Source organism: Diadema antillarum, unplaced genomic scaffold (assembly GCF_040938485.1).
Source record: "Diadema antillarum isolate AM-2024a unplaced genomic scaffold, OU_Dant_1.0 seq00000459_RagTag, whole genome shotgun sequence".
In the NCBI taxonomy this organism is placed as follows: Eukaryota; Metazoa; Echinodermata; class Echinoidea; order Diadematoida; family Diadematidae; genus Diadema; species Diadema antillarum.
The window spans coordinates 519,214-545,005 of NW_027271430.1; the positions used below are offsets into that span (position 1 = coordinate 519,214).

Consider the following 25,792-nt stretch of genomic DNA (forward strand, 5'->3'; position numbering starts at 1 on the left):
AATATATTTTTGAAGTAAGATCCAATTAGAGAGTTATGAAATGATAGTATCATCTTTCCTCATCCGATCTGCATACTGACTTGCGACTAAAATATAAATTTCCTCAAAACCATTAGATTTAAAGGGGAAGTCCATCATAAAGATAAGTTTCTTTGCATATAACAAAAAAAAAATGAGATAAACAGAAGAGTGCAAGTTTGACCAAATTATGATCAAACTACAAAAAAAAAATGCATGCTGAAAATCACCCGATTCCCCAATATAGAAGCCTTTTGTTACGTCATCAACTTCCAGCTGCGCAGTGCACCTCGCCTTAGCAGAAACTAGAGCACGCACTGTAGTGCGCGTATGCAAACCTCAAAAAAATGCACAGCTTGAACTCCCAAGTTCATTGACCCTACCTGCCAAACTATTGAAAATTCTTCATAAAATCCACAAAAATTCCCAGATCACTAACAAAATTTAATCATCTGTTCCTTGTGTCATTCTTAAACTTTCCTGTAAGTTTCATCCAGACCCGTTCTCATCTTTTTGAGTTATTTTGCACACAGACAAACAAACAAACACCGTTGAAAACATAACCTCCTCCCTTGGCGGAAGTAATAAAGTATGTTAGCACTTGCCAAGTCTAAGACACAAAATTGGAAATTGGCATACCTCACACTTCACACAGGAAAAGTGCTATGTCGTGGGAGATTATAAATTCATACTTTCTCCAGATGGGAAAATAATCAGTAGCAATGAGAGACTGATAATTGAGGTCTTGAAATTTGAGAAGTCTGCGGTGCAAATTTTTGCATTAGGATCCTAATGAATCTCATTAGCCTTGGATTAATTGTAAGACATACTAATAAAAAAGGTTAGAAAACCGCACAGATGTATTTTAAAGGGTAGGCAATGAGACAGGGTGGGGAGTTACAAGAATGCATAAAAAAGCAATAAAAAGCAAAAAGATGCAAAGAAAGCTCTTAAAAATAGTTGAAGCTCAACATTATACCATGGGCACACACACACACACACACACACACACACGTATGTATATATATATATATATATATATATATATAGATAGATAGATATATATATATATATTTAAAATGCATCAAAATAAATTATTCTCATTAATTACCTCTATTTCTATAATGAATGAATACTGACGACAATTTTCCAACAACTAAAATATGTCTTTAAAAATGCACGGAAGATCAAAGAGGTGCATTTTGCATTATACTTTTAGGGTGATTATCTACAGAAATGCTATAAGCAGGTAAACACATGCCCAAATTTTTATTGTTTCTATCTTAACATTGTCCAGAAAAACCTGAATTAGGGGCTGCAGGCATTCTTCTTTATCACATTTTGACACTTGACCTTCTTCAGTGAATTTCATCGAAGAAATAATGTTCTGGGTTAGAGTCACATCTCAGTCTACATCCACACTAGAGTTCACTTTGGATCACAATCCTCTCAGATTGAGACTGAAAGTTTTATCTGAATATTGCAATGATGTATGTCAAAACATGTTCAGAATCAAACATGGATTTAATCACCTTTTGCACAAAGTAAGCCATGCTGCCAATACAGCCAATGGCAATGTAAGTTTTCTTAAACATTTACAAAAGTTTACTTGCTTTTCTGAAAGAACACATTTCTAGTAAGCTAATATGACAGCCTATAACATGTACTTTAGCATCAGTTCTGGCACTGCCAATTGAAATACCCTGAGTCTCTTGAGAAGGAAAGGGCTATTCAAACTGAGAGTAAATAAATAAATAAATAAATAAATAAATAAATAAATAAATATATATATATATATATATATATATACATATGGGCCGTGACGCGAGAAAAGGGCTCTTAGCGCTGTGCGCGCAAACGCCAGAAAACGGCGCGGAAGTTTAACAAAGCAATATGCGCAAAAAAGATCAACTAGCTACAAATGTAACTATGCGGAAATGCATAGACGCATCAAAAAGTGACAGGATTTGGACAAAACATGCTGTTTGGAATGTCGTAACTGGAGCATTTAGGAGTGGAATTTCAGACATAGGTTTGCATATCCAAATATGTCAGAGTTTCTTCTACAATTTGGAGGTGAAAACTCATTTTCGGTATATAATGCCCTAAGGGCCCTTTTCTCGCGTCACGGCCCATATATATGTATATATATATATATATATATATATATATATATATATATATATATATGTGTGTGTGTGTGTGTGTGTGTGTATGTGTGTGTGTGTGTGTGTGCAGAAAACTTGTAACTTCGTATACTGCATTGTTGCATCCTAACTTTCAATCACAACACACACACACACACACACACAACAAAAAAAAGAATGGTCAAATGTGGCAAAATTGCAAAGTTTTGCTTAAACGAGAAAGGGCAAACACTACAAATGTAAATGTTGCAATCTTTCTTAAGTTAGAAAAGGCTCTGCGCAGAACATTAACTGATGCCCTGTACAAGCCATTTAAACCTCTTTTGAGCCGAACCGGAAGTGGGATCATGAGGATATAAGAACTATCGATTTTCATGTTGCACGGAAACTGAGCGATTCATATGAAACAGATAGATAGATAGAGAGAGAGGGGGCGGGGAGAGAGAGAGAGCATGCATTATGATTCACAGACAAAAGATAGTTACACCACAACTCTTCACAAATCATATAACCTTTTCATTTTTTTTTAAAATTCATTTAATTGATGTACACAGTTTTGAAATGTCCCCCCCCCTCCCTTGGTGGTGCCATATACATATGAGGAGCTAATGCCCTACTTGGTCTCCACGGGGATGGCGAATGAAAACATCATGATATATCACTTGAGGGTGGCTTTGCTGCTATCCCTCCATCATACAAAATGCCAAACTTTACATATCGCATCATGCATGTGACCATAGCTCAGGCGAAACAGGGTAAAAACAATCCAGTGGATGGATAAAACAGGGTGGAAGGGGGAGGGGCAGAGAAGACGGAGAGAGAATGAAAAGAAAGAAAGACGGAGACAGAGACAGAAAAGAGAGAAGAGAGGGAAAGGTTGGTCAATCGATCTATCCTTGCTTTCACATGTACCAAGAATGCTTAGTTTGAATGCCTTATTACAAACACTATGGCAATTACAATTTGAATTATCGTTTGTTCACACGTTAAAGGAAAGCTTCGCAGACTTTTAAGCCACAAGTTGCATGCTCTTTGACTGCAGTGTGAGCATTTGAGGAGCGCAGTCTTTCTGCGGAAGTGGTTGAAAGGTCACTGTAAGCTCCGCCCCCAAAAACACAATTGGAGGTCAATCACATTCACATGACTTTTTCACTCCATTATTCTGGCGAAACGTGACTGGAAAACATCTATGGACCATCATTTGAAACACAATTAGAATTATGATTAAAATCACCCTCCGCGATTCCAGTTTGCATTCACATGGCAAGAATGCTAAAACTTTCAAACAAGATTCTCATGATGCATCATTACAATCATGTTTAAGTTAAGCATTATCTGTACATGTGAAAGCAAGACATGAGTGGCTGGTTTTGTGATAATTCATACTGCCCTCAAGAGCCAGTTGTATCCAATTCATGATTGCCATCCCAATTCCCAATGGCAGCCACATTTAGCAGGGAATTCATCTCTGTAAGAGGCTCTAATGGTAAGAGATTACAACAATGTTCCCGGACAATCACCCCAATTTCTAGGTCCACATCGGAAAAAAAAAATAACAATGTCCAGGAGAAAGAAAGAAGAGAAGAGAAGGAAATACAGAAAAAAGGGCAGAAAAAAAAAAACCCACAGCAGTGAAACGCTGTGGAGCTGAATTCCCTTTTGTGGTGAAGTCGCAACACATGGCCACAACACTGTGATGTGGTTAGGACACATGCTGGCTGGCTTCCCGAGAGAACGATGCCGCGGCTCCAGGCAAATTGGCAACAGTTACATTTCCTTCACTCCACTGCCTTCTGAAGTTTTTTTCCCTCAGTTATGATCACACGTCGAAGCAATTTTTTCTTATCCCCCCTTCAAAAAAAAAAGAATAAAAATCTGTCACGCTCAGGTTTTTTACACTGGCAGTTTCATGGAGATCACTTTCTCTTGATATATCCTTTTATTTGGTTTAGATATCACATCACATGCATGGCATCAATGCATGCATACAGGTGATGTGTGGCATCAGGTAGTGTATCTCTGAAGTGAACATTTCTGTCGCCTAGCATGATTTTTGTGCTACCTAATGGATCCCAGCATCCTATCAATTGTAGTGATAGCATTCACGTAACTATACACCACCCAGTCGCTGTAAAAATGTGACAGGGTCGTACCAGAATGGTGCACAACAACAAAGCAAAAATAAACCGAACATGCCAGTCATGTTGAGTTTTGATACTTGACATCATTTTTGTCACCTAAAACTCATGAAAGACAATCTTCATTAATCGGACTTCATGTCTATGTTATCGATATTGACATGCACAATTTACAACTTAGCGAAAACGAAGATTATATGCAGAGTGTGTGAACAGTACATTGTCTTTCACTGATGGCCATTTTGAATAATCGGGAGTTCACGTGATCGGAGCTGTACTAAAGTGCAGCTCCGATAGCGTGAACTCCTGATGTACCAATCGCACACGCTGCATACAATCTTCATTTTCGCTATTTAAAGTTGTAAATTGTGTATGTCAATATCGATAACATAGACATGAAGTCTAATTAATGAAGATTGTCTTTAATGAGTCTGAGGTGACAAAAATGATGTCAAGTATCAAAACTCAACGCGACCGGCATATTCGCTTTGTGTTCACTTTGTCGTTCTGCACCATCCTGGTACAGCCCTGTCGCGTTTTGACAGCGACTGGGCTGTGTATAGTTGGCATTCACAGAGCATCATCATACAGACTGTCTCCTCCCCTAAACATCGGGGGAATGGACTGAGAGACAGAATCATGCATAAATTTGCATAAATGAATGACAAACTACAAAACAGCAGAGTAAAGGCAATCACAGATGATTTCAAATGCATCGAGAAACCAACTGATTGATGCCGGGGCAGTGTCCCGACTCGTCGTCGTCGTCTTACCGGTGATGGACTGAGCGTGGGAGGAAGCTGGATGCTGGCCCAGGCCTCATCCACCTGGTTGACAATCTGCATCAGTTTGTGTGCATCCTGGCCCATCAGGGTCACAATGGGACGGTCCAGGGGAGGGGAGCTCTCTGCCTCCAGCTGTGAGGGGCAAAATGAGAGGAAAATTTGCATGTGAAAGAAAAGGGCTATGTCTGGAAACATTTAGCAAAAACTTCACTCGTCTCAACCAGTCATATACATATACAGTTTGGTTTTTACCATGCTGCTAAGCTCACTATGATATTAACCCAGTCACCGGAATGAGATTATAATATTACCCCAGTCACCAGAATCAGACCTGCACCTACAATGCACTGACTCCAAGACAAGAAAAAAACATACAGCATGAAAAACATGAAATCAAGTTTAGTTTTTGGGGAAAAAAAACTGCACGGATGCCAAAATCTTCATCTTGAGAGAACATATCCCGACAGCTTGCCAAGATGCCCCTCTAAAGATATTCCTTCGGTATGTTAACCTTTTGTGTCTATTTTCTGCTGCAAAACAATGCCTCTTTACGCCGATGTGATTTTTCTTGCTCAGCAGACGGTGGTCGGAGCGGTGTTTGGGCATTTCTTCAAAGGGCGAGGGGGGGACAATTGATTCACTGGGGTGGAAAGTCGGCACCCATCGGTCTGCAAAGTGGCTTTTGTGAGCTGGGGTTGAGATCAAAGTTTGGGACATTTGTGTCATGGGTGCTGATTACTAATACTGTCACAGAACATGCAACAGACTTCTCTGTCATATCTCCCTATAACACAATCCCCACTCGGCTAAATGTTCACTATTTGCATCATTAATTTTCTTTCCCATTTAATCCATCAAGCATTCATTCCAAAAACTGAAAGGAATAAGAAAAATAGCACATTCATTCTCCATTTTGATTTCTAAATGTCCCCCTATTTAATCAGTAAATTGCATATTAGCAAAGACATCAAATCATCAGGATGGGTACAAACAAACATGTCTAATTGTTAGAGATTAATCATCATTACACAGAATGAATAACCCTTCACTTGGCAGCCATGATGAACTCTTTTTCATCTAACCCTTTAAATGGTATCTTTGAATATATCCTTATTCATCTAAGCAAAAGTAATCACAACTGCATTACTGGTGAATTTTATGAAAAACATTCATTCGCCTGTGCTGACAAATTATGAGCTTGAAAGTTAACTAAGACTGCCAGGAAATCATTGAAGCTTCATCTCTGAGTTGGGTAACCATGGCAACAGGAGCATAAATGTTACAGAGGGGTAAAAGAATGGAGGTAGAATGTATGACATCATGGTGCACCTGTGATTCAGTCTGGTCTTTACTCCTGCACTCAATCCCCCCCCCCCCCCCCACCCCAGCACCAAATTATTAATTTCAGTACAACTCTCCACCTAAGTAGTAACCCATCTGGTTGGTGGGTGGGGCATAGCACTGGACAGACTTTTGGAATTAAAAAAAAAAAACAAACAAACAAACAAACAATTGTCGTGATGAAGAACAGTTCATGTGCAGCCCTCTTTGGGAGATGTGAGAAAAGTACTCTTGAAGAGACAACCACAGAAGCAGCCCTTTGTGGTGAACACTCACAGGTGATAGTCTCAAAGAAGTACTCATTCTCTCATAGCAGTCACATAAATGCATCTCAATGTTTGGCTATGATAGTGTCACATCTCTGCAGGGAAAATTATCTTGGATTCAACAGGATAAAGATTCCAAAATCACTCTGTCAGCTCACAATGAAATTTCCTACTCAAAACTACTTTACACTACTTCCCATCAACAAACTGGTAGATACCTTTATCTTGTATATGATCCAAAACTGTCTTAGGCAGGTGCAATTTTTACTACAGGTTACCACCTCTACAACATCACAATACAGCTTAGTGCACAGTGACATAAAACAGACACTAAACTGAATTTCACGCATCATAGTTTGGGATGATTCCTTTGTACCTGCTCATATTGTTTTTCCCCACAAAGAAGTAACACATGCTGACAATTATCATAATTTCCTTGACCATTCCTAGATCTTTTTTTTTTCATCAACTTCATCATGAATTTCTTTCTTGTAATCAGCACAGGAAGACCATCTCCAGAAAATCTGCAGATAGAACTCTAAAGAAACAGAACACTTGATAAACATCATCACCCCTTTATCAATCCTGGTTACAAGTTATCCAATGTTAAAGCTGATAAAAGAAAAAAAAAAGAAAAAAAATCCTTTGTAGGCTTGACAGCAGATACTGTCAATCGTTCGAAGCCCCTAATGTTTATCTCTCCATGTACTCGGAACCTCCAAAGAGGCGCACATCCTATTGTGTCGGTATCGGGAGGGGATCAAACGGGGGATTGCTCCACTGCACACTTGCTCCCGACGCCGTCACAAAAATGAGAAGAAAAATCGGAGGGGGGGGGGGACAAAAAATGTAGCCCAGAAACCTGCCTCTTCAACAGGTTTCCCCCATAATGGAACGACTCCGTGCTACCTGCGAATTAATCACGCCCGTCTTCGGGACGCCCTGCGAAACCCGAGTCACATGTTTTGCCTCGGAATCAGGTCAATCAATATTTGTCCCAGGTAGCAAGCATCGCACCCGAGCCCCCTAAATGGGATGCTATCAGCGCCACAGTCACAGATATTAGAGTCACACGTTAAAGGCAAAATTTCATTTTTGCTATTTGCGCACCTACTAGCAGCCAGGCCGATTTTTTTGTTCGGACTAATCGGTGTAAAATTTGTCTGGGACTATCAAATATCCCTGGAGCTACTTAATGCTCGCAATCTGATATTTTGACTCCAGAGTGCACATTAAAGGAACACTGCAACACTTTTAACATTTCTCCTGTGATTCACAGAATGGCATTTCAAGTGTAACATGTCAATCAAGGTTTATTGAGACCAATATAGGATGTTTAGCATGAAAAATATATCCAGATTTGGCATACTAGTTGCAGAAATATGCTTGGAGATTTTAAAAAAAAATAGAGCTGTAGGTTTTCATTTAAATGACTGCATAGGAAGGGAGGCAACACTGCAAATTAATTTCTGTGTGAAAAACAAGTGTACAAAGATGAAAGGATGAACTGCACTATCTCTTATCATTCCTCATTAAAGTTGTGACTGACACTTATTTCCCTAGATACATGTGACAAACAAATGTCTGGTTTGAGTCTCTTGGCTTCAGCAATTGTGCCCCTATAGGCAAGGCATTCGCCTAGTCCTTCCTAGTCCTGGGACTCATAGACGTGGATCCCATACTTGCTTACTTACAAACATTCAATGCTTCTTTTAAAAGGGTAACACAAAAACATTTTGAATCCAAAATTCAATTCAAGTGGACATCAGAACCCTAAAGCATACATGTCCGATCACAATGGGGAATAACAAATGCCAGCACAGAAATAGTGAACTGACGAAATATATGGGACCCGAAAAACATGTGAACCCTACTGGCATCATCAAAACACGCACAGAATTACGGCACACTATATTTCCTCAAGCTCTACATCCCAAATATAACCTGCAAATATGTCAACATCAACATCATCATTGGGATCACAGTGTTTTTAGATCATAGACCAATCTTGGGGCTACCAACATTCACACATCGTCGGCCTACAACCAAAAGGACATTATCAGTTTTGGGGGGTATTGAATTATTGGTACATGTATCATGTTGTAGAGCTCAATATCCTCTACATTATGGTGTCAATTTTGAATAATTTTCATTTTCAGTAAAATTATAAAAATCAAAACCACAAGGGTGCTCTTTTATCCAATATTTGGAATGAACAATATGATGCTTATAAATCTATCCACTTTTGATTAAAATAAGCTTTATATTTCATGAAAGTTGATTTAGTTTTTCTTTAGACTCATATCTTAGAACATGATAGCACTCTTCTGGTTTTTAGCTGACGATGTCAAACTTAAAGGGATAGTACAGTTTTGGTTGAGATGAGAAATAGGCTTTCGAATTTTTGCAAGATACCAAGAAAACACTTACGATATAGCACAGAGCATACCATTTTAAGAGGAATTCAAAGTTTATTTGATGAAAATCGGGTTTGGAATAACTGAAACATCCAAAAACAAAGTAAAACAAAGCGATCGTTACAAAGTGTGGGTCCCACACTTTATTAGAATGATTCTTTTTTGGATATCTCAGCCATTTCAAAACCAATTTTTATCAAATAAACATTGAATTCCTCATAAAATTGCATGCTCTTTCATATTTCATATGAGATTTCTCATTATCTCACCTAAAAATGTTAGAAACCTGAAATTAGGTCTCAACCAGAACTGTACGATCCCTTTAAGAAGAGTCAAAAAAATCAATCAGGAAGAGATATAGATGTAGATATCTGTGTTATGCATCTGAGTTGGCTTTGCTAATTCCAACTATCAAGGAGGCTTACACAGCCGTAGATTTTTTTTGTTTTGTTTTTGTCATTAACACTCTAGCAGTGATCACACTGGTGAAACTTCCTGAAGTTTAAAGGGGAAGTCCGGACGATTATCAGCCGTTTCGTGTGTAAAGAACAATATTTCATGAACCTATTACCCTTTTCCCGACGAGAAAAGACCATCAGATACATTTACTATGATTTTTTTTTTTAAATAAGGTAATTCTTCATGTTCGAATCCGTCGCGAGCTGCCCTTCGTACTATCTGTCCCAGGATGCATTGCGCGTGACGTATCGGGCGCAGTTTCCTCAGCTGAGAGCACCGCGAGCGAAGCCCAGCTACGCATCGATCTCCCATTGCACTGCTGACTGCGGGCGGTATCTGCATGCCTGCATAGGTGTGCCTTGTCGGTGCTACTGCAGGAGACCGTACACCGATTTAGGAGTGCTGTTGCCAAACGCTGTATTCCTTTATTCAAATAATCTTCGTTATATATCTATATAAAATCTTCAAAGATTAATGTAAAATAGTTGCAATGCTATAACATTTTCGTTTAAATTGAAATATGTATGTATTATAATACTGCCGTACTTATTAGTGTCCACCCCATCACTTACAATTCATTAGCTATTGTCGGGCTGTGCAGGCATACATTTACGTCTGCTGCTGCCAAGTGCTATCACAATCCGCGATCGTTTTTTCGACTTCTGAGTGTGAACAATCTGAAATCAGTCTGTCAATGTCAGAATTATTGCCTCTTTTGTTGTCCGAGACTGTTGAAAAGTGTGTCTGACGGTGATAAAATACGACAGTATACATGTAACTTGAACCGAGGAAGAAACGCCAGCGCCAGCTTGGTACCGCCGCCGCGCCACGCCGGTAACTACGACCAGCAGCCCAATACACACAGCGTAATCGGGCTGCGTGTTGTAGCATTCAGGATCATGTAAAGGTAGTATCGTGGATAGATATCAATTTAAAATCGAAATATTTCTTCAATTTGAAGACTTACTGGTAAAGTTGAAGTATTGACAACACCCTAACACTTGACACATCGGCATTTTTTTAATGAAGCAATAGATCATGCCGTGTGCATCCGCTGTGTGGTCAGAGACTGTTGAGCGGTACGCTACTACCGCTTGCTTGGCCCGTATCACCGTTGCTCAAGCAGGGCTCCCCCGAGCCAGCTGACGCTCCAAGCAAAAAGCAATGTGAGGATGAAACGTCACGCTGTCACGTGATCTTTCTCGCCGGCGTACAGAAATCGAACGGTTACGATTCAAAATTAGTGATGCTAAAAAATCGATTGTGGCGAGTTGGGAGGGTCTTTTTCAATGAAACTTAGTCATTATGGTCCTTTATTTATGTAGATTTTGGTTAATTTTTTTCAAAATCGTCCGGACTTCTCCTTTAAAGGGATGATACAGTATTGGTGGAGATGAGAATTGGGCTTTTAACTTTTTGTGAGGTACCAAGAAAACACTTATGATATAGTACAGAGCATACCATTTTAAGAGGAATCCAAAGTTTATTTGATGAAAATCAGGTTTGGAATGACTGAAACATCCAAAAACAAAGTAAAACAAAGCGATCGTTACAAAGTGTGGGTCCCACACTTTATTAGAATGATTCTTTTTTGGATATCTCAGCCATTTCAAAACCAATTTTTATCAAATAAACATTGAATTCCTCATAAAATTGCATGCTCTTTCATTTTTCATATGAGATTTCTCATTATCTCACCTAAAAATGTTAGAAACCTGAAATTAGGTCTCAACCACAACTGTACGATCCCTTTAAGAAGAGTAAAAAAAAAATCAATCAGGAAGAGATATAGATCTGTGTTATGCATCTGAGTTGGCTTTGCTAATTCCAACTATCAAGGAGGCTTACACAGCTGTAGATTTTTTTTGTTTTGTTTTTGTCATGAACACTCTAGCAGTGATCACACTGGTGAAACTTCCTGAAGTTTAAAGGGATAATACAGTATTGGTGGAGATGAGAATTGGGCTTTTAACTTTTTGTGAGGTACCAAGAAAACACTTATGATATAGTACAGAGCATACCATTTTAAGAGGAATCCAAAGTTTATTTGATGAAAATCAGGTTTGGAATGACTGAAACATCCAAAAACAAAGTAAAACAAAGCGATCGTAATAAAGTGTGGGTCCCACACTTTATTAGAATCGCTCTTTTTTGGATATCTCAGCCATTTCGAAACCAATTTTCATCAAATAAACATTGAATTCCTCGTGGAATCACATGCTCTTTCATATTTCATAAAAGGTCTCTCATTATCTCACCTAAAAATGTTAGAAACCTGAAATTAGGTCTCAACCAAAACTATACGATCCCTTTAACTTTGAGAACTCTTTGCAAACTTTGCTCATCCACTCACACTTCACTTCACACCATTAAACCTTCTTGCAGTTAAAGTTCTAGATAAGTTCTCAAAGTTTGGGTCACTGCTATGCATGCGAAACAAAGAAGAAAGCGCGAAACAAAGAAGAAAGCGCGCACCACAAACAGGAACTGGACTGGTCACGTGACAAACTTTGCAAAGTTTCAGCTGTATGCGTTCAGACTAGACAAACCTTGAGAATTTGAATTTAAACTTCTGAAAGTTTTGCCAGTGTGACAGCAGCTAGTGATAATTTTTCAACGAGTCTCCTGCATAATATGGGGACTTGGCAACTCTGCAAGTCTTTTGTGAAGGGAAGAAAGGTTCTATCATTTTTTAAAGACCACAGTATCCAGACCCAGAATAAAACATAATTCCTGATATCTTTGACAATCTTCACATCAGGGTCCTATTTTATCAAAAGATAAAATCAATTTTAAATTTCCCGAACACACAGCCTGCCACAGACTTACCATAGAAATCAACTTTATGGTCAATTTTAACTCTTCATAAAACAGGGCCCTGATATTATTATAAAATTTAATATTGGTAAGACAGAGCACAGAGTTTAAGGGCTGAAGAATTAGACAGAAAGAACATGTCCCACAAATGACCAGGAGCATGAGAGTTGATGAGATCATATGTCAAAGGAAGGGTCAATGACCTGCAATGACCCTTGTGGAATCACAGATGAAGTCTCCTCTGAGTGGATAGAGAGAGGCATGGTTACTTGGCAACCGTTTTGGTTTGTCAGATGTCCATTGGTGACCAGGATTTGAAATCAAGATGGTATCAAATATCATATTTATTCTTTAATTGGGAGAGAAAGAGACAGAGAGTAATAAAATGAAGAACAAAAATGTAAACTAATGAATATTTGATAAGTATACTGGACTTTTAATTCTAAAGACCCTTTGATTGCATTCTCTATGCTATATATGTACCTTGTGACAAAATCTACTCAATTTTTTTCATCTACAGTACAACCATTTCACCACTATTCTTTGCAAAAACAACAACAAAACAAAGAAAGATTAGTATGTGATATATATTCTCTATCTTGTTATTGCAAGTTTGAATGAATATACATTTTTAAGTGGTTTAAAAATAAACACTAGCACACAATCAGCCGGAAAATTTAGATGACAAACAAAATATCCAAATACTGGCTGGCCAAATGATAATTTCACAAAACATGCCAATTTTGGAGAGACATCAGAAAAGAAAAAGCAGACCTTAGAAACGAAAAACATTTGGGAAAAAAAAGGAAGGAGAAACGGCCCTCACAGGCATGACTAAACACTTCTCCACTTACACCTAATTTCTCTTCTCTTCACCTGAGAAACTAATTAGGGCATTGAATTTCCCTTTCCAATTTGTCTTATAATTGATTATCATGTTGACTGAGAGCGCCAGTTCGGCCCTGGGCAATTCTACCACGATGGTCAAGTTCTGTACCATCAAAACAGATATGATCTCCAACAGAAAAAGAAGAGAGAAAAAAAAAAAACATCTTGAAAGAATACAATCCCAAGCAAAAACTAAATGATGAAATGTTTCCAAGAAAACAGTTAAGTTGACTTAAGATAGAAAGAGAAACTATTCACTTTCACAAATTGATCATATTTTTAACTTCTCAATTACCCCTGGACATATTTGGGAGTTTCATTTTACATATAATTCCATGGTGTAAAAAACAACAATAACCATATCTAATTTCAATGAAAACAAACTGTTTGGGGATGCACATTTCATTCCCAGAATTAATTTCCCCTTTGAATCTAAATGGATACTGACAGACTCAACATCTCCTAAATCGACAGGACATCAAAAGTCGCTGCAATTAAAAACAAGAGACTTCAAGACATCATAGCTGTCACTGGAATTGGGGCAGAGTGACACAAATATTTTCCCCTCCAGGAAAGCAGGATTTCATCCAGGGTCAGACAAAAACTGGCTCACTCTCGATCAGAATGATTCTCTTCTTTTCTTTTCTTTTTTTTTAATCACAAAAGACTGGTGAAATGGTGAGATCACATATTTCAGTTGCACAGTAACCAAAAGATACATGCATTCAATGGATGATAGAAGGAAACTAAAGGGCTTTTTACACTTGTGTTTCTTAACCCCGGACTTTCTCTGACCCAGGACTATCGTTAGTCCCGTACCAATTTTTTCAGCTTTTTACACTCGCCAATTAGTCCCGTACTATCTCTTGTCCGGGGCTAAGGAGAAAACTGACCTTTTTACACTCGTATTTCTTAGCCCCGGACTTTCCAAACCACATGAATATTCATAATTACGCTGTGTATTGTACACGTACACGCACGCACCGGCAGCACTTGATTACCTCGTTTCTGATTGGTCAGTGAGGGTCGGACTTCGTCTCCGTCGCTTAGCCCAGGATTATTTTTTCGTTCTGTTTACACTCACTTGCTTGGCACCGCAATTGCGGTGCTAACCCCTGCTATTTTGCAGGGCCAGATAGTACCGTACTATCGGTGGGGCTAGCCCACTTTGGCAAAAACAAGTGTAAACAGAAAGTGGGCTAAGGATAGTCCCGTACCAACGGTGGGGCTAAGGCCCCCCCTTAGCCCCACCGTTGGTCCGAGGCTAAGCAAAAATTTACAAGTGTAAAAAGCCCTTAAGGATAGTCCCGTACCAACGGTGGGGCTAAGGCCCCCCCCCCCCCCCCCCCTTAGCCCCACCGTTGGTCCGGGACTAAGCAAAATTTTACAAGTGTAAAAAGCCCTTAAAGACACTCTGCAGTTGCTGTTTTGTTTGCTCGGGTTTTTTTTTTCTCAACTGCAAAACTGGGAAGTATTAGATTTTGTCATGATTCTTTCATGCACAGGTGAAGACATGGATTAACCCCTTCTGTGCCAGGGATGATGGACAGTGTGTGCATAACTATGGGGTGTTCTGTGCCAATCAGCATTCAAAGCACTCAAAGGGTTAAACCGTCTGCCAGATGGGCTGCTACGTAAACGTAAATAGTCATAGACGATCCTACGCATTGAGACGCGACAAACTACCCCCCATCTACAGTTTCAATTGAGGCGACTGCATGCGCTTGCTGCGGTTTGGCTCGGCCGATGTCGCCTGCCAATCATGGCGACAGCATCATCCCAGATCAATACTGCGATGATTCACCCTGTATGAGGTCACCTCCCGTCTCCAAACGATGCCCCCCTTCCATCCGTTACCATGGCAACTCCTCCTCTTCTCCTCCTCCTCCTCCTCCGGCACCTCTAGGTGCAGCACTGCTGGGAGTAGGGAGGATTGTGAGAAGCACTTGAAAGCCACTCAGTGTAACTAATTTTCAGCTGTCATTCACCATCTCAAACAAATTCTAGTATTTTACATCTCCCCCCCCCCCCTCCATCCCAATAAAAATTGAAATCTTTAAGTAGCAGTTGAAAGAGATGCACTGAAACATATTTCTCTGCACAAGGCGTGTGTATGATTGGTATAAAGCGCTCACACAGACATCTCTTCCCACTCACACAGTGCCAGCTGCGAGCAAGAAATTATTGATCAGTTTGGATTGCTATTATGTCTTCTATTAACTGACCTCTCCATGACATACAGAGAGTACTTCTACCCTTAATTAAAGGACAAGTTCACCTTCATAAACATAAGGATTGAGAAAATGCAACAATATTAGTAGAACACATCAGTGAAAGTTTGAGGAAAATTGGACAATCGATGCAAAAGTTATGAATTTTTTTAATTTTTGTGTTGGAACCGCTGGATGAGGAGACTACTACAGCTTGTGAGTCATATGCGTACAACAGTATAAAGAAAATATAAAAGAAAATTCAACATATTTTCACTTTTTTTGCATAATAAAAGAGCAATTGACTTGCCTCTTTCTAAGGGCAGGGGGAATAATATTACCCATAACATGTATCGGTAACGAGTCAGGGGAATGTGTACTTTTTTTCAAAAGATGGAATTTTGTGAAATTCTCTTTATATTTTCCTTATATTGTTGTACGCATGTGACATCTAAGTTATTCATACACTGCAGTAGTCTTCTCATCCAGCGGGTACTGCATGAAAACTTCAAAAAACCATAACTTTTGAACGGATTGTCTGATTTTCCTCAAACTTTCAATGATGTGTTCTACTAATATTGCTACATTCTCTCAATCCTTATGTTTATGAAGGTGAACTTGTCCTTTAAAGAGAAAGATTCCTCATCCACAGATTGCTATGACAAAGAACAGTAGAATAGGGCAAGACATGGGGAATATCTTAACACATATGGACATTCACCATCATTTACAAATTTTCAAAATTCTCCTACTCCAGTTAATATCAAAGGAAACCAAAAACCAAATATAAATGTGTAAATTGAGTGAAAGCAGCAATACGAGTAGAACACATGAGTACAAGTTTGAGGAAAATCAGAATATTGATGAAAAAATCAGACATCTTTAAAGTTTTGGTACCATTTTTCAGTGGACAAGGAGACAACTATACTTCGTGATGTTATTAGTGGAAAAAATGTGGAGGAAATTCAATACATTTTCACTTTTCTAGCATAATAAAAGAGCACTTGACTTGCCTCTTTCTGGAAGCAACAGGAATAATATTACCCTTAACATGTGTCAGTGTCAAGTAGAGGGATGGTTTATTTGTAATGAAAAATTAGATTTTGTGGAATTTTCCTTATATTTTCTTTGTTGTCCATAATGACATCATGAACAGTAGTGGTCTTCTTATCCAGCAGTGATGGCAATGAAACTTTAAAGAATTCATAACTTTTGAATCGATTGTCTGATTTCCCTAATACTCTCACTGATGTGTTCTACTAACATTGCTGCTTTCACTTGATCCACATTTATCTTTGGGCATTGGTTTCTTTTCACATTAAGTTATGGTCCAGTGTATTACCAGCAAAATGTATTTCTTAATTTATGAGACATGTTTTTTGTGTCTGGTATGTGTTTCACCATATTTTCAATCCGATACTTCATACATCTTCCCTTTATTACTATGTACACTGGGGCAATATGGGATAAGGGTAGCTACAGCTGGAAATTAAAAAAAAAAAACATTAGAGGCTATTATCTCCTTCCCCACTCCAATTCAACTATAGTGAACTCAAGGTCTTCACGACATCGATGTAATCAATGTCTGGTATAAGCATTCACAGTATGGGAGTCTGCAATTTAAGACATGTCCTTCATAAACACCAACCTGCAACCAAGCTATTATCATCCATACTACAATAATCAAATTGATAGGTACACACACACACACACACACACACACACACACACACACACACACACACACACACACACACACACACATACACTCATACCTACAAACATATGCACAAATACCCCATGTGATTAAAGGTCACACAAATTTGAATGAAAACCAGGAATACATTATTCACAGTATAGTGTTGGCTGAACAAATGACTGCGATTAATTCGAATTCCTCAACCACAAAAACACTCTACAACGTTGAATATTCGGAGGGAAAAATGGTTCGCGCGAGAAGAGGTCTGTCAATTCTCTCTTCGCTCACTGTGTAGCGTCTATTTGATAACGCATCAAGATCACTCTCCCGCTGCTTTGACATCAAGAGCTGGGGTAGATGAGCTTTTCTGACTCAACGACTGAAAGACTGGGGTTGATGCTCGATCCTCCTAATTCGTGAAAGGATGGAGGAGGTGGGTGATGAAACAAACGAGGAGGAGAGTACGGATATTGTAAAACGAGGAATGTTCGCGTGCATTTTGATTTTGCGAGTGCCAAGATTCATGAAATTAAAATGCATACGAAAGTTCTTGTCTATGCTATATATGCATTGAGTGCCAGTGACAATTTGCGAAAATTTCATGCCGCGAAAAAGGCCGTTGGCTCCAATTCGCGAAAATTTCATGCCGCAAATACATCATGTTTTACAGTAATTCTACAGTTTGTAGGTGTATTGATCAACGTGGCATAGGTGCATACCTGAATGAGTTAGGATGTTTCTTCTCCACTACAATCACTTACAGTCACTGTTTATATATAACATGCCTTTTGATGTTATCCTAAATCCTTTTTTAAGGCACACACATGGTATATATCACTTGTTGCCAGCTTGGGCAAGGCTTAGACAAGTTGTTACGACAAGTTGTTACAACAAGTTGTTACATAATCGTGTGGCAGAATTTGCCTCAGTCATACGCATGGAACCATTTTGAACCAGCTTACAGTGGACATGCCAGTACGAGTAATTGCTTCAGGCTCTGCTCATGGAAATACATGTATCCATTATCCATGCATTTCATTTTTAACTCTACTGGATGTGAAAGAAATAGTAGGAATTGATGTCAATAGCATCTGGGAGAGACATCGTCTTTGACAAGATTCCAATCAATTATTTAAAGAGGTACAGCACAGGCGATCTCAGTGACCCCATTCCTAATTCACATCATCCATGTTGGAAAACTAGTTCAAGGGTCTCCGAAGAAGGAGGATGCGGTACGACAGAAGCATTCTTCCATCATGAGCCCTCAATGACTTGATGCACATAGTACATTTCGGCAGGTCAGTGACATCAGCAAAAATCAATGGTGGATGGAAGATGACTTAGAACAGTCTACGCGGCGCCAATTTGTGATGGAGTGCCCCATATTAGCTGGATTACCAAATGACAGATGAGCTAATCTAGGTAATGAATTGTGAAAGCTCATTCCATGCTTACTGAATTCCTTTCATTTTCAAGGAAACCAGTGTCCTCTCTCATTTTCAACTTTCTCGTTGCATCTTGTTGAAATATTATGTTAAGCGAAACTAAGAGAACGTGCAGTAAAGAATGGTGGTAAATGGATCATCACAAACATCATGGTGTGAACAGACTGGTGCAAGCAGTGTGAATGGGGCATCCGCTCGAGTCATCTCACCGGGACTCCCGTATCTCCCTCATCATCATCAGAGAGTGATGATGACCTACGGAGGACCACTCTTACCTCTTCCAGTTTGACCCTTTCCCAAAGTGAAGATGAGATGGATTATACGATTATCCACCGATCGATTGTTGTGACAGCTCTATACCACGGAGTCATAATTTCATGCCACAATGAGCATGCCTCCATTTCTAAATCCCTCCTTTGTGTAGTAGGAATGAGAGTCGAAAGACTTTCAAAGACGACATGGGATACGTTCCTGCCAATCATCCCCATTAAACTCCAAGAGGAGAGAGAGAGAGAGAGAGCATACTCCCCTGGAGGACCCTCTATCATCCCTCGTCATGGCAACCATGAAGATGTGTAACGAGCAAAGGGAAAGGGCAGAGGGTGAGATTAGGCCAGACTGAACTCCCTAGGCCCAAATTTCTACACTACCTACTCTGCTTGTATCTTCCATCATATCACCTCCATCTACACCCAATTCACACTTTTTCAAAAAAGCATAGTCTTAGCACAGGCAAAGATACATTGAATTATCTGATGAGAATATTGTAACTGTTTCACTATCACACGACACAGGGTATCCTCTATTTCTACACATGCATGTCATCTTCAGAAGAAAACAGTGCCTGGGGGGCAACATTCTAAAAACAAAGATAATACAATTTCTTTTTTCCTGTCAGTTTTGTCTAGTACAGAACAACATATAGTAAATGCTTTTTGAGAATAACTTTTTATCATCAATGCTTAGTTGTTGCTGTTGTTGTTGTTTTTTAGGAGGGTTGTAACAAGACTGTGAAGATGAAATGACAGAAGATGCCTTCTACTGCTGAAAGATTGTTGAGTACTGAAACAGACAGATCTACAATCAATTTTAAAATTGATGATGATCAAAAGTTTATCTAACAGGTAAAATTCAGTTATAACTCTCTGTAATCCAGGGCTCGGGATGTACGTTTGTGTTTTTGCATCACTCCTATGCCAAATATGAAGGCACATGCTTTCTTTGACCACTTCTAGCCTGCGAAACCACAGCAACAAGGTCGAGCAGATTATCAAAGGCATTGAGCTTGGGGCACCAAAGGAGGAGTCCGGTGGAACAGTCCTGCTGATGGCTAATGAAAAGTGCATGTCAACTTTTAAATGTGAATAGGGCCATAAGCTAGTTTCTCCTCCTCCTCCTCCTCCTATCTTTGGCTGCCTATTTGATTTGAATCCTTGGAGGGGGTGGTCGTGATTCTGAATGCGTAAAGTGATGATTACCGCCAGACAGCTCTGCCATTCAATTGAAACAGGGAGGCCTTCTCCCCTGTTTGAGCGCATATTTGATGGGTTTCCTATCTTCGATTTGTTAAACCCGATGAGCTCCTGGATTTGGAATGCTCTCTCTCCCTCCCACCCCTCTTCCCAAAGTCAAAGACTTTATTTCCTCTTTTCCTACATCCTAAGCAGGGCTGCCAATGTTCATACATCAAAATCAGGAAGATTCTCAGTGGGTGTAAATAATTCCTAAATCTGGAAGGCTTTTCGCATTTGTGTGTCAGAACTCACAGAAACAGTCGGTTACAATTTCGGAAGCTTCCTGTATAATCAGGGAAACTTGGCAGAGCTCTGTATTCTGAACAATCTTCACTTACCCCCTATTCAGACGCATGCCATTTATAACAAAACTCGATAACGAAACGACGTATAAAGAATCAACGTATAGCCGACAGACCGTTCAGACACTTATTCCGACCATTCTGGGAAACGTCGTGTAGATGTGCAGTTTCCCACTGCGCATGCTGATAGAGTCATGAGTGACAGCTGTGGGGTCACCTTTCGTGTGCGTTCCCATTAAGCCCCCCCCCCCCCCCCCCCGTTATACCGTTCTATAGTCACCATACGTTTAGACGCATATGGAATGCTGATTCATTATCGAGTTCCAGTTCAAAACGATGCTCTGACCGTCGTTTCGCTATACATCATTTCGTTATACGTCATTTCGTTAGTCAGCGTTCAGACGTATGAATTCATCATATAGCTATCCGTTTTGGTATAGCTATACCGTTCTAGTATAGATTTTTTTGCGTCTGAATGCCCTGTTAACTTCCCCCACCCCATCACTTCACTCAACACTTCACACAGGTATTGCGTGCAATATCATAAATTTTCTTTGACTGCTCCTGACCTAAAGCATACATCTTTTGTTTCAACACCATGAGAATGAATTGGAATCCTTACATTTGCAAATATGAAACAGTGGAATATCATGATGTGTGCAGAATGAAGTGAATGAACTCAGTAACTTAATCATCCAAACACTACATAAGAAAGAATTAAAGTGATACCTTGATTTTGTCGAATCTGAGTCAAACCTGGTACACTGTTTTCCTTTTTGTGCAATTGAACTTTCTCACAGCCTCATTTACTGACCCTTTTGAAATTATTTTTTTCCCCTCCAAATGATATCAATACTATGTTACCAAAGTTGTGCAGATAGAGCTATATCTGATTTTTCTTCCATTTTTTTTTTTGGCATCATTACACATATTCAGAAAATGCTCACATTTCTGCTTCCTGTTTAAAAGAAAAAGAAAAATTCTTTGACTATCTATAGGCAGCAAATTCTCTATTGAGGACTCTTCAAATAATCTTGAATATTCAATGAAAAGACCAATGCTGGACTGAAGCATGTTTTCATGATAGAACACATCAGATATCAAACACAACATACTTCACATTTGACAATGACATATCAAATTACATATTCCCATCCCCCCCCAAAAAAAAACACAAACAATAACACTCATCATGAGAAAGGAGAAGCATCGTCCACTTGTCAAGAAAAAATCAATAAGGGGCCATATGCATAAAATGTAGCAATTATTGCTTGCAAGCAATTGCTTCAAGCACAACCTTGTCAAGCAAAAGACCTAGCTTAAATCCATATAAATGCATAACCTTTTGCTTGTGCTTACAGTTTGCATGCTCTGCACAAGCAATAGACCATTTTCATTTAATGTATTCAAATCTATGGACATTTCATTCCTTGGAACATAGAGACGAGCTATTTCATTAACCCCCTCTTCTTAAATGAAATTCAGTTGCTGGAATCCAGTTTGCATACATATTACTTGTTGCTATGTCGGAGTCTCTTATACATCATAGGAGAAATTTCTTGTAGAATTACACCACTCTTGCACAACTTTGGCCTTTCTTTTATGAATACGAAAATGATGCTTGAAAGCAAATGTCCCAGTTAAGCAAAAGCTCAAGCTTGTATTACAGAGCACGGAAAATCATAAGCAAATTGTCAATGTCAGCAAGAACAAGCAAAAGGTCCATTTTATGCACACATTTCTACACAAATGCTTGTTTTTTTTAATGCAAACAGATTCAAGCAAAAGGATACCACAAGCAATTTGCTAGACTTTTATGCATACAACCCATTGAGTCATAGCACGCTGCAATGCACCAATGCGTGTTTGCCATCAATCTGATGCTCCGCAAAAGAGACGTTCTACCTTTAAAGCAAAGCGAGCGAAGCATTCAGTTGCTGTAGAAGCCAGCGATCTGTTTCAATACGAGGAATGGTAATAAAGATGCAGAGGCGGATCAAATGGTAATCATGTACTGCTTTTTTTTTTTGGGGGGGGGGGGTGGGAATGAGGTAGCTTCCTCCACCATTACTTCCTACCCCCCCCCCAAAAAAAAAGAAAAAAAGTCAAGTCTCTGATGACACACTGAAAGACTGGCTAGTCCAGCATGAAATGACTCACTAATAATATAAACATCATTGCTCAACACGGCAACAGATTACGGCTCCCGAAGAATGCGCCTCTCAATTAAAGGAACAGATTGGACTTCAAGACGAATGAGTACTTGACGTGATACGATGTATGGCGCTCAAAAGGTGGAAACCGTGCAATGCTTATGATTTTGAGTCTGTCGGAACTCTGCCATTATTGATCACTGATCAATCAAACAATACTGAAACTGTGCAGATGAAAAATACGGTTTGAATTCATCATTTCTGGTGGGCAACAAGCTGGTGCATAGTCTGACAAACATGCACATATTCTGCATAATGGAGCGAGGAAGTCATGTCATAACCACTTTCTTTTCATGAGTTTACAAGGACTATGCATTTACGGTAATTCATGGCAACACCCATGGAATGTACAGGTATCCAATTGGGCCTTGGGAATATTCATCAAATTATTACCATCATTCAACACTCCCAGTATGTATGATTTTCTTCTAATCATACGTCATACACAATGCAATGAGCTGATTAAAAAAAAAAAGGATATGTAAGTGTATGCATGTATATTTATTCTAAAAAAGACACTACAAACTTGAACAAAATCATTCAGTAATGTTAACAAGCCGTCTATGTACAATATATACTAGCCTTTCCCTGATTGTTGGGGGTTTTTTTGGTACATTTTCAGCAGTACGACTTGATAACATATAAGTGAAATGATACACAAGGCAAATATGCCATAGTTTTAAAAGTCACCATGCACATTGCGCATGTATCAACTGTTGCCATGTTGGGCAAAATTTAGGATGTATCAGTGACTGTGTAGACTGATGATATCCTGTGGTATCTTTGAATGGGAAGCATGAATCAGATTTGAATAAATAGTAAATACCAGTTAAGTTTAGTTGACACTATTGAAACATAGCTAAATAAACATCAATGAACATAAGCAGGCATACAAGCTAATAGATTATTGTAAAGAAATGGTGCAAACACATATTCAATCCTTGATTTCTAAAAGGTGAATGCAGCTTTAAAGAGGCAGGAATCTCTACTCAGAGATGAATCAGAGGGATAAGACGCCATGGACGAGGAGGAGAAGGGAAACTGGCGATGGGGGGGGGGGGAGGGTTTAGAGGTGAGAGGGAGCTAACGTTCTGGAGGATAGAATCTAGCGTACGATGACGTTGCCTTCTCCTCCTCCTCTACCACGCTGGCTTGAGAAGGGATCAACTCATCACTTTGCAACTCCAAGGGAAACACGAGGGATCCCCTCGAGGCGAGTGGATAACCCAACCCCAAGGAGGAACTCGCATCCGAACTTCTCGGATATTGATTTCCATGGAGAAGCAAGGGAAAGCTTGACAGAATTATTCTCTGCATCAGTGGTCCAACATTGAACTGATGATCTCCAGTGCGCTTTTTGCTTTTCCATGGTCGATTATGGCTTTAAGGCCATTTTTTTTTTTCAATTCAACAATACCAAGGAGACCTGACATGCAATGCATTGTGGGAAATCTAATGCAAAGCATGATGGGAAATCACTGTTGCATATTACCACATGTGATGTTTGACACATCATCCTTTTCGTGATGATTGTGCTGCATAGACACATTCTGATGACTCAAGCCCAAGGCAACTAGTAGCCATCTCACACAATGACATGAATCACATGGAAATTTAGGAAGAAAATGGCCACAGTCCTTTCAAATTTCCACTCTTCACAGAACTCTTCATTTCTCTTATGCCTGAAGAATCAGACTTGAAATTCTTTGTATTTTTTTTTTCATACAGCATTTATTGTTCTCTAGGAAATGTCATGTTTGTTCAGTCATACACAAAATTGACCATGAAAACAACTTTTAAGTCACTCTGATTACACAAAAATATCTGCAACTGTTCTATCATTCTTTTTGTGATGTATCTCATTTATTTGGTATATTATCTCCATTCAGATATTTTCTGCATGACTCTGATTATCTCCCTTTATGAGAAAGGACATCCCTCTAGACAGACCTTGCTGCATAATTTGACAAGTTTAGACTCAAACTGCCTCCAATCCTGGAGAGAAAAGTACAACGAAATAGGAAGGCAACGACTGTGTCTTCCGCTGACCGGCCATTCGTCACTTTTCGTGAGATGAATGGCTGATCACGCCCCATTTATGAAGTGTCATGAAGGTTATGGTGGTGAAAACGCCCCCATTTAGGATCATTCTGTCCTCCCAAAGGGTGTTGCTAATCTTCTTACCCAAAGTGCTTTGCACCGATGATCGCCGTGTGTCATGCCCACTCGAAAACTATCCATGAATGTGAAGAGACGGAGCAAATCTACCATGCTACCATCAACACCATCTCCTCACTCTGATGTGGGAGTGAATATCTGCGCGCCGAGGACCGCATCCCCCCTTGGTACCCAGCTCACGTTAATCCCTCCTTGCACTCCGGCACTTGATTAAGCACCGCTCCAAGTGATGACAATCTAGCCATGACATTTTCTCACCATCCTCATCCCCCCCCCCCCCCCTTCTCTTGCCATCCTCCCCATCTCCGGACCCGGCAAACATCAAAGGAAGGGCCCGCCCGTGACCTGCACACTGGAATGCCGTGTAACTGGCCGGGCTAATATTCGTGACTGGACTCCAAACATTCCATGCCTGTTGCAAACGAGGAACGCAGATAACCTCACTCGCTCCTTCCTCCTTCCACAAGTGAGAGGGGCTTTTCTCCTGTTAGCATGTATTCCTCACAAGTTTTTCTATTTGACGTTTAAGGATACATCCTTTATTCATCCAAATTTCATGAATAGTGTAAAATTTAATTCAGACTTTGTGTTAAACAATTACACAAGAAATTGGGGCAAATAGTGTAAAGAAAAGTCTTTGTTGAATACAAACCATTCCTTCTAATTCATGATTCTTCCACTGAGTTGTTTTTATTATGACTGATAGACAAATTGCCCTTCATCTAGTAAACAAGTGCCAGCTTTTCAGAGTTTAGAGTGATAACCATGATAAAAATTACAGGGCATACATAATTTGCATGGAATTTGAACCCACAACCTCCTGATTGCTAGACTTGCATTATATCCACTAGACTACCGAGCTTCTGCCCAATAGCCAATGACAGTTTTGGTATCTTATAGCAGTGGGTACTTTATTCCAATTAATGATTCCTGTCTGGAGTCTTTTCTACTGCAA

At 39.5% G+C, this 25,792-nt stretch overlaps 1 protein-coding gene across 1 annotated transcript in view; it reads right to left on the bottom strand.

Moving 5' to 3' along the window:
- LOC139732995 (uncharacterized) overlaps positions 1–25,792 on the bottom strand; it is a 119,158-nt gene that overhangs the window by 25,463 nt on the left and 67,903 nt on the right. The window contains exon 4 of the mRNA XM_071643834.1: positions 5,077–5,220. Within this exon, the coding sequence (XP_071499935.1) occupies positions 5,077–5,220 (144 nt within the window). The remainder of the gene's footprint in view (positions 1–5,076; positions 5,221–25,792) is intronic.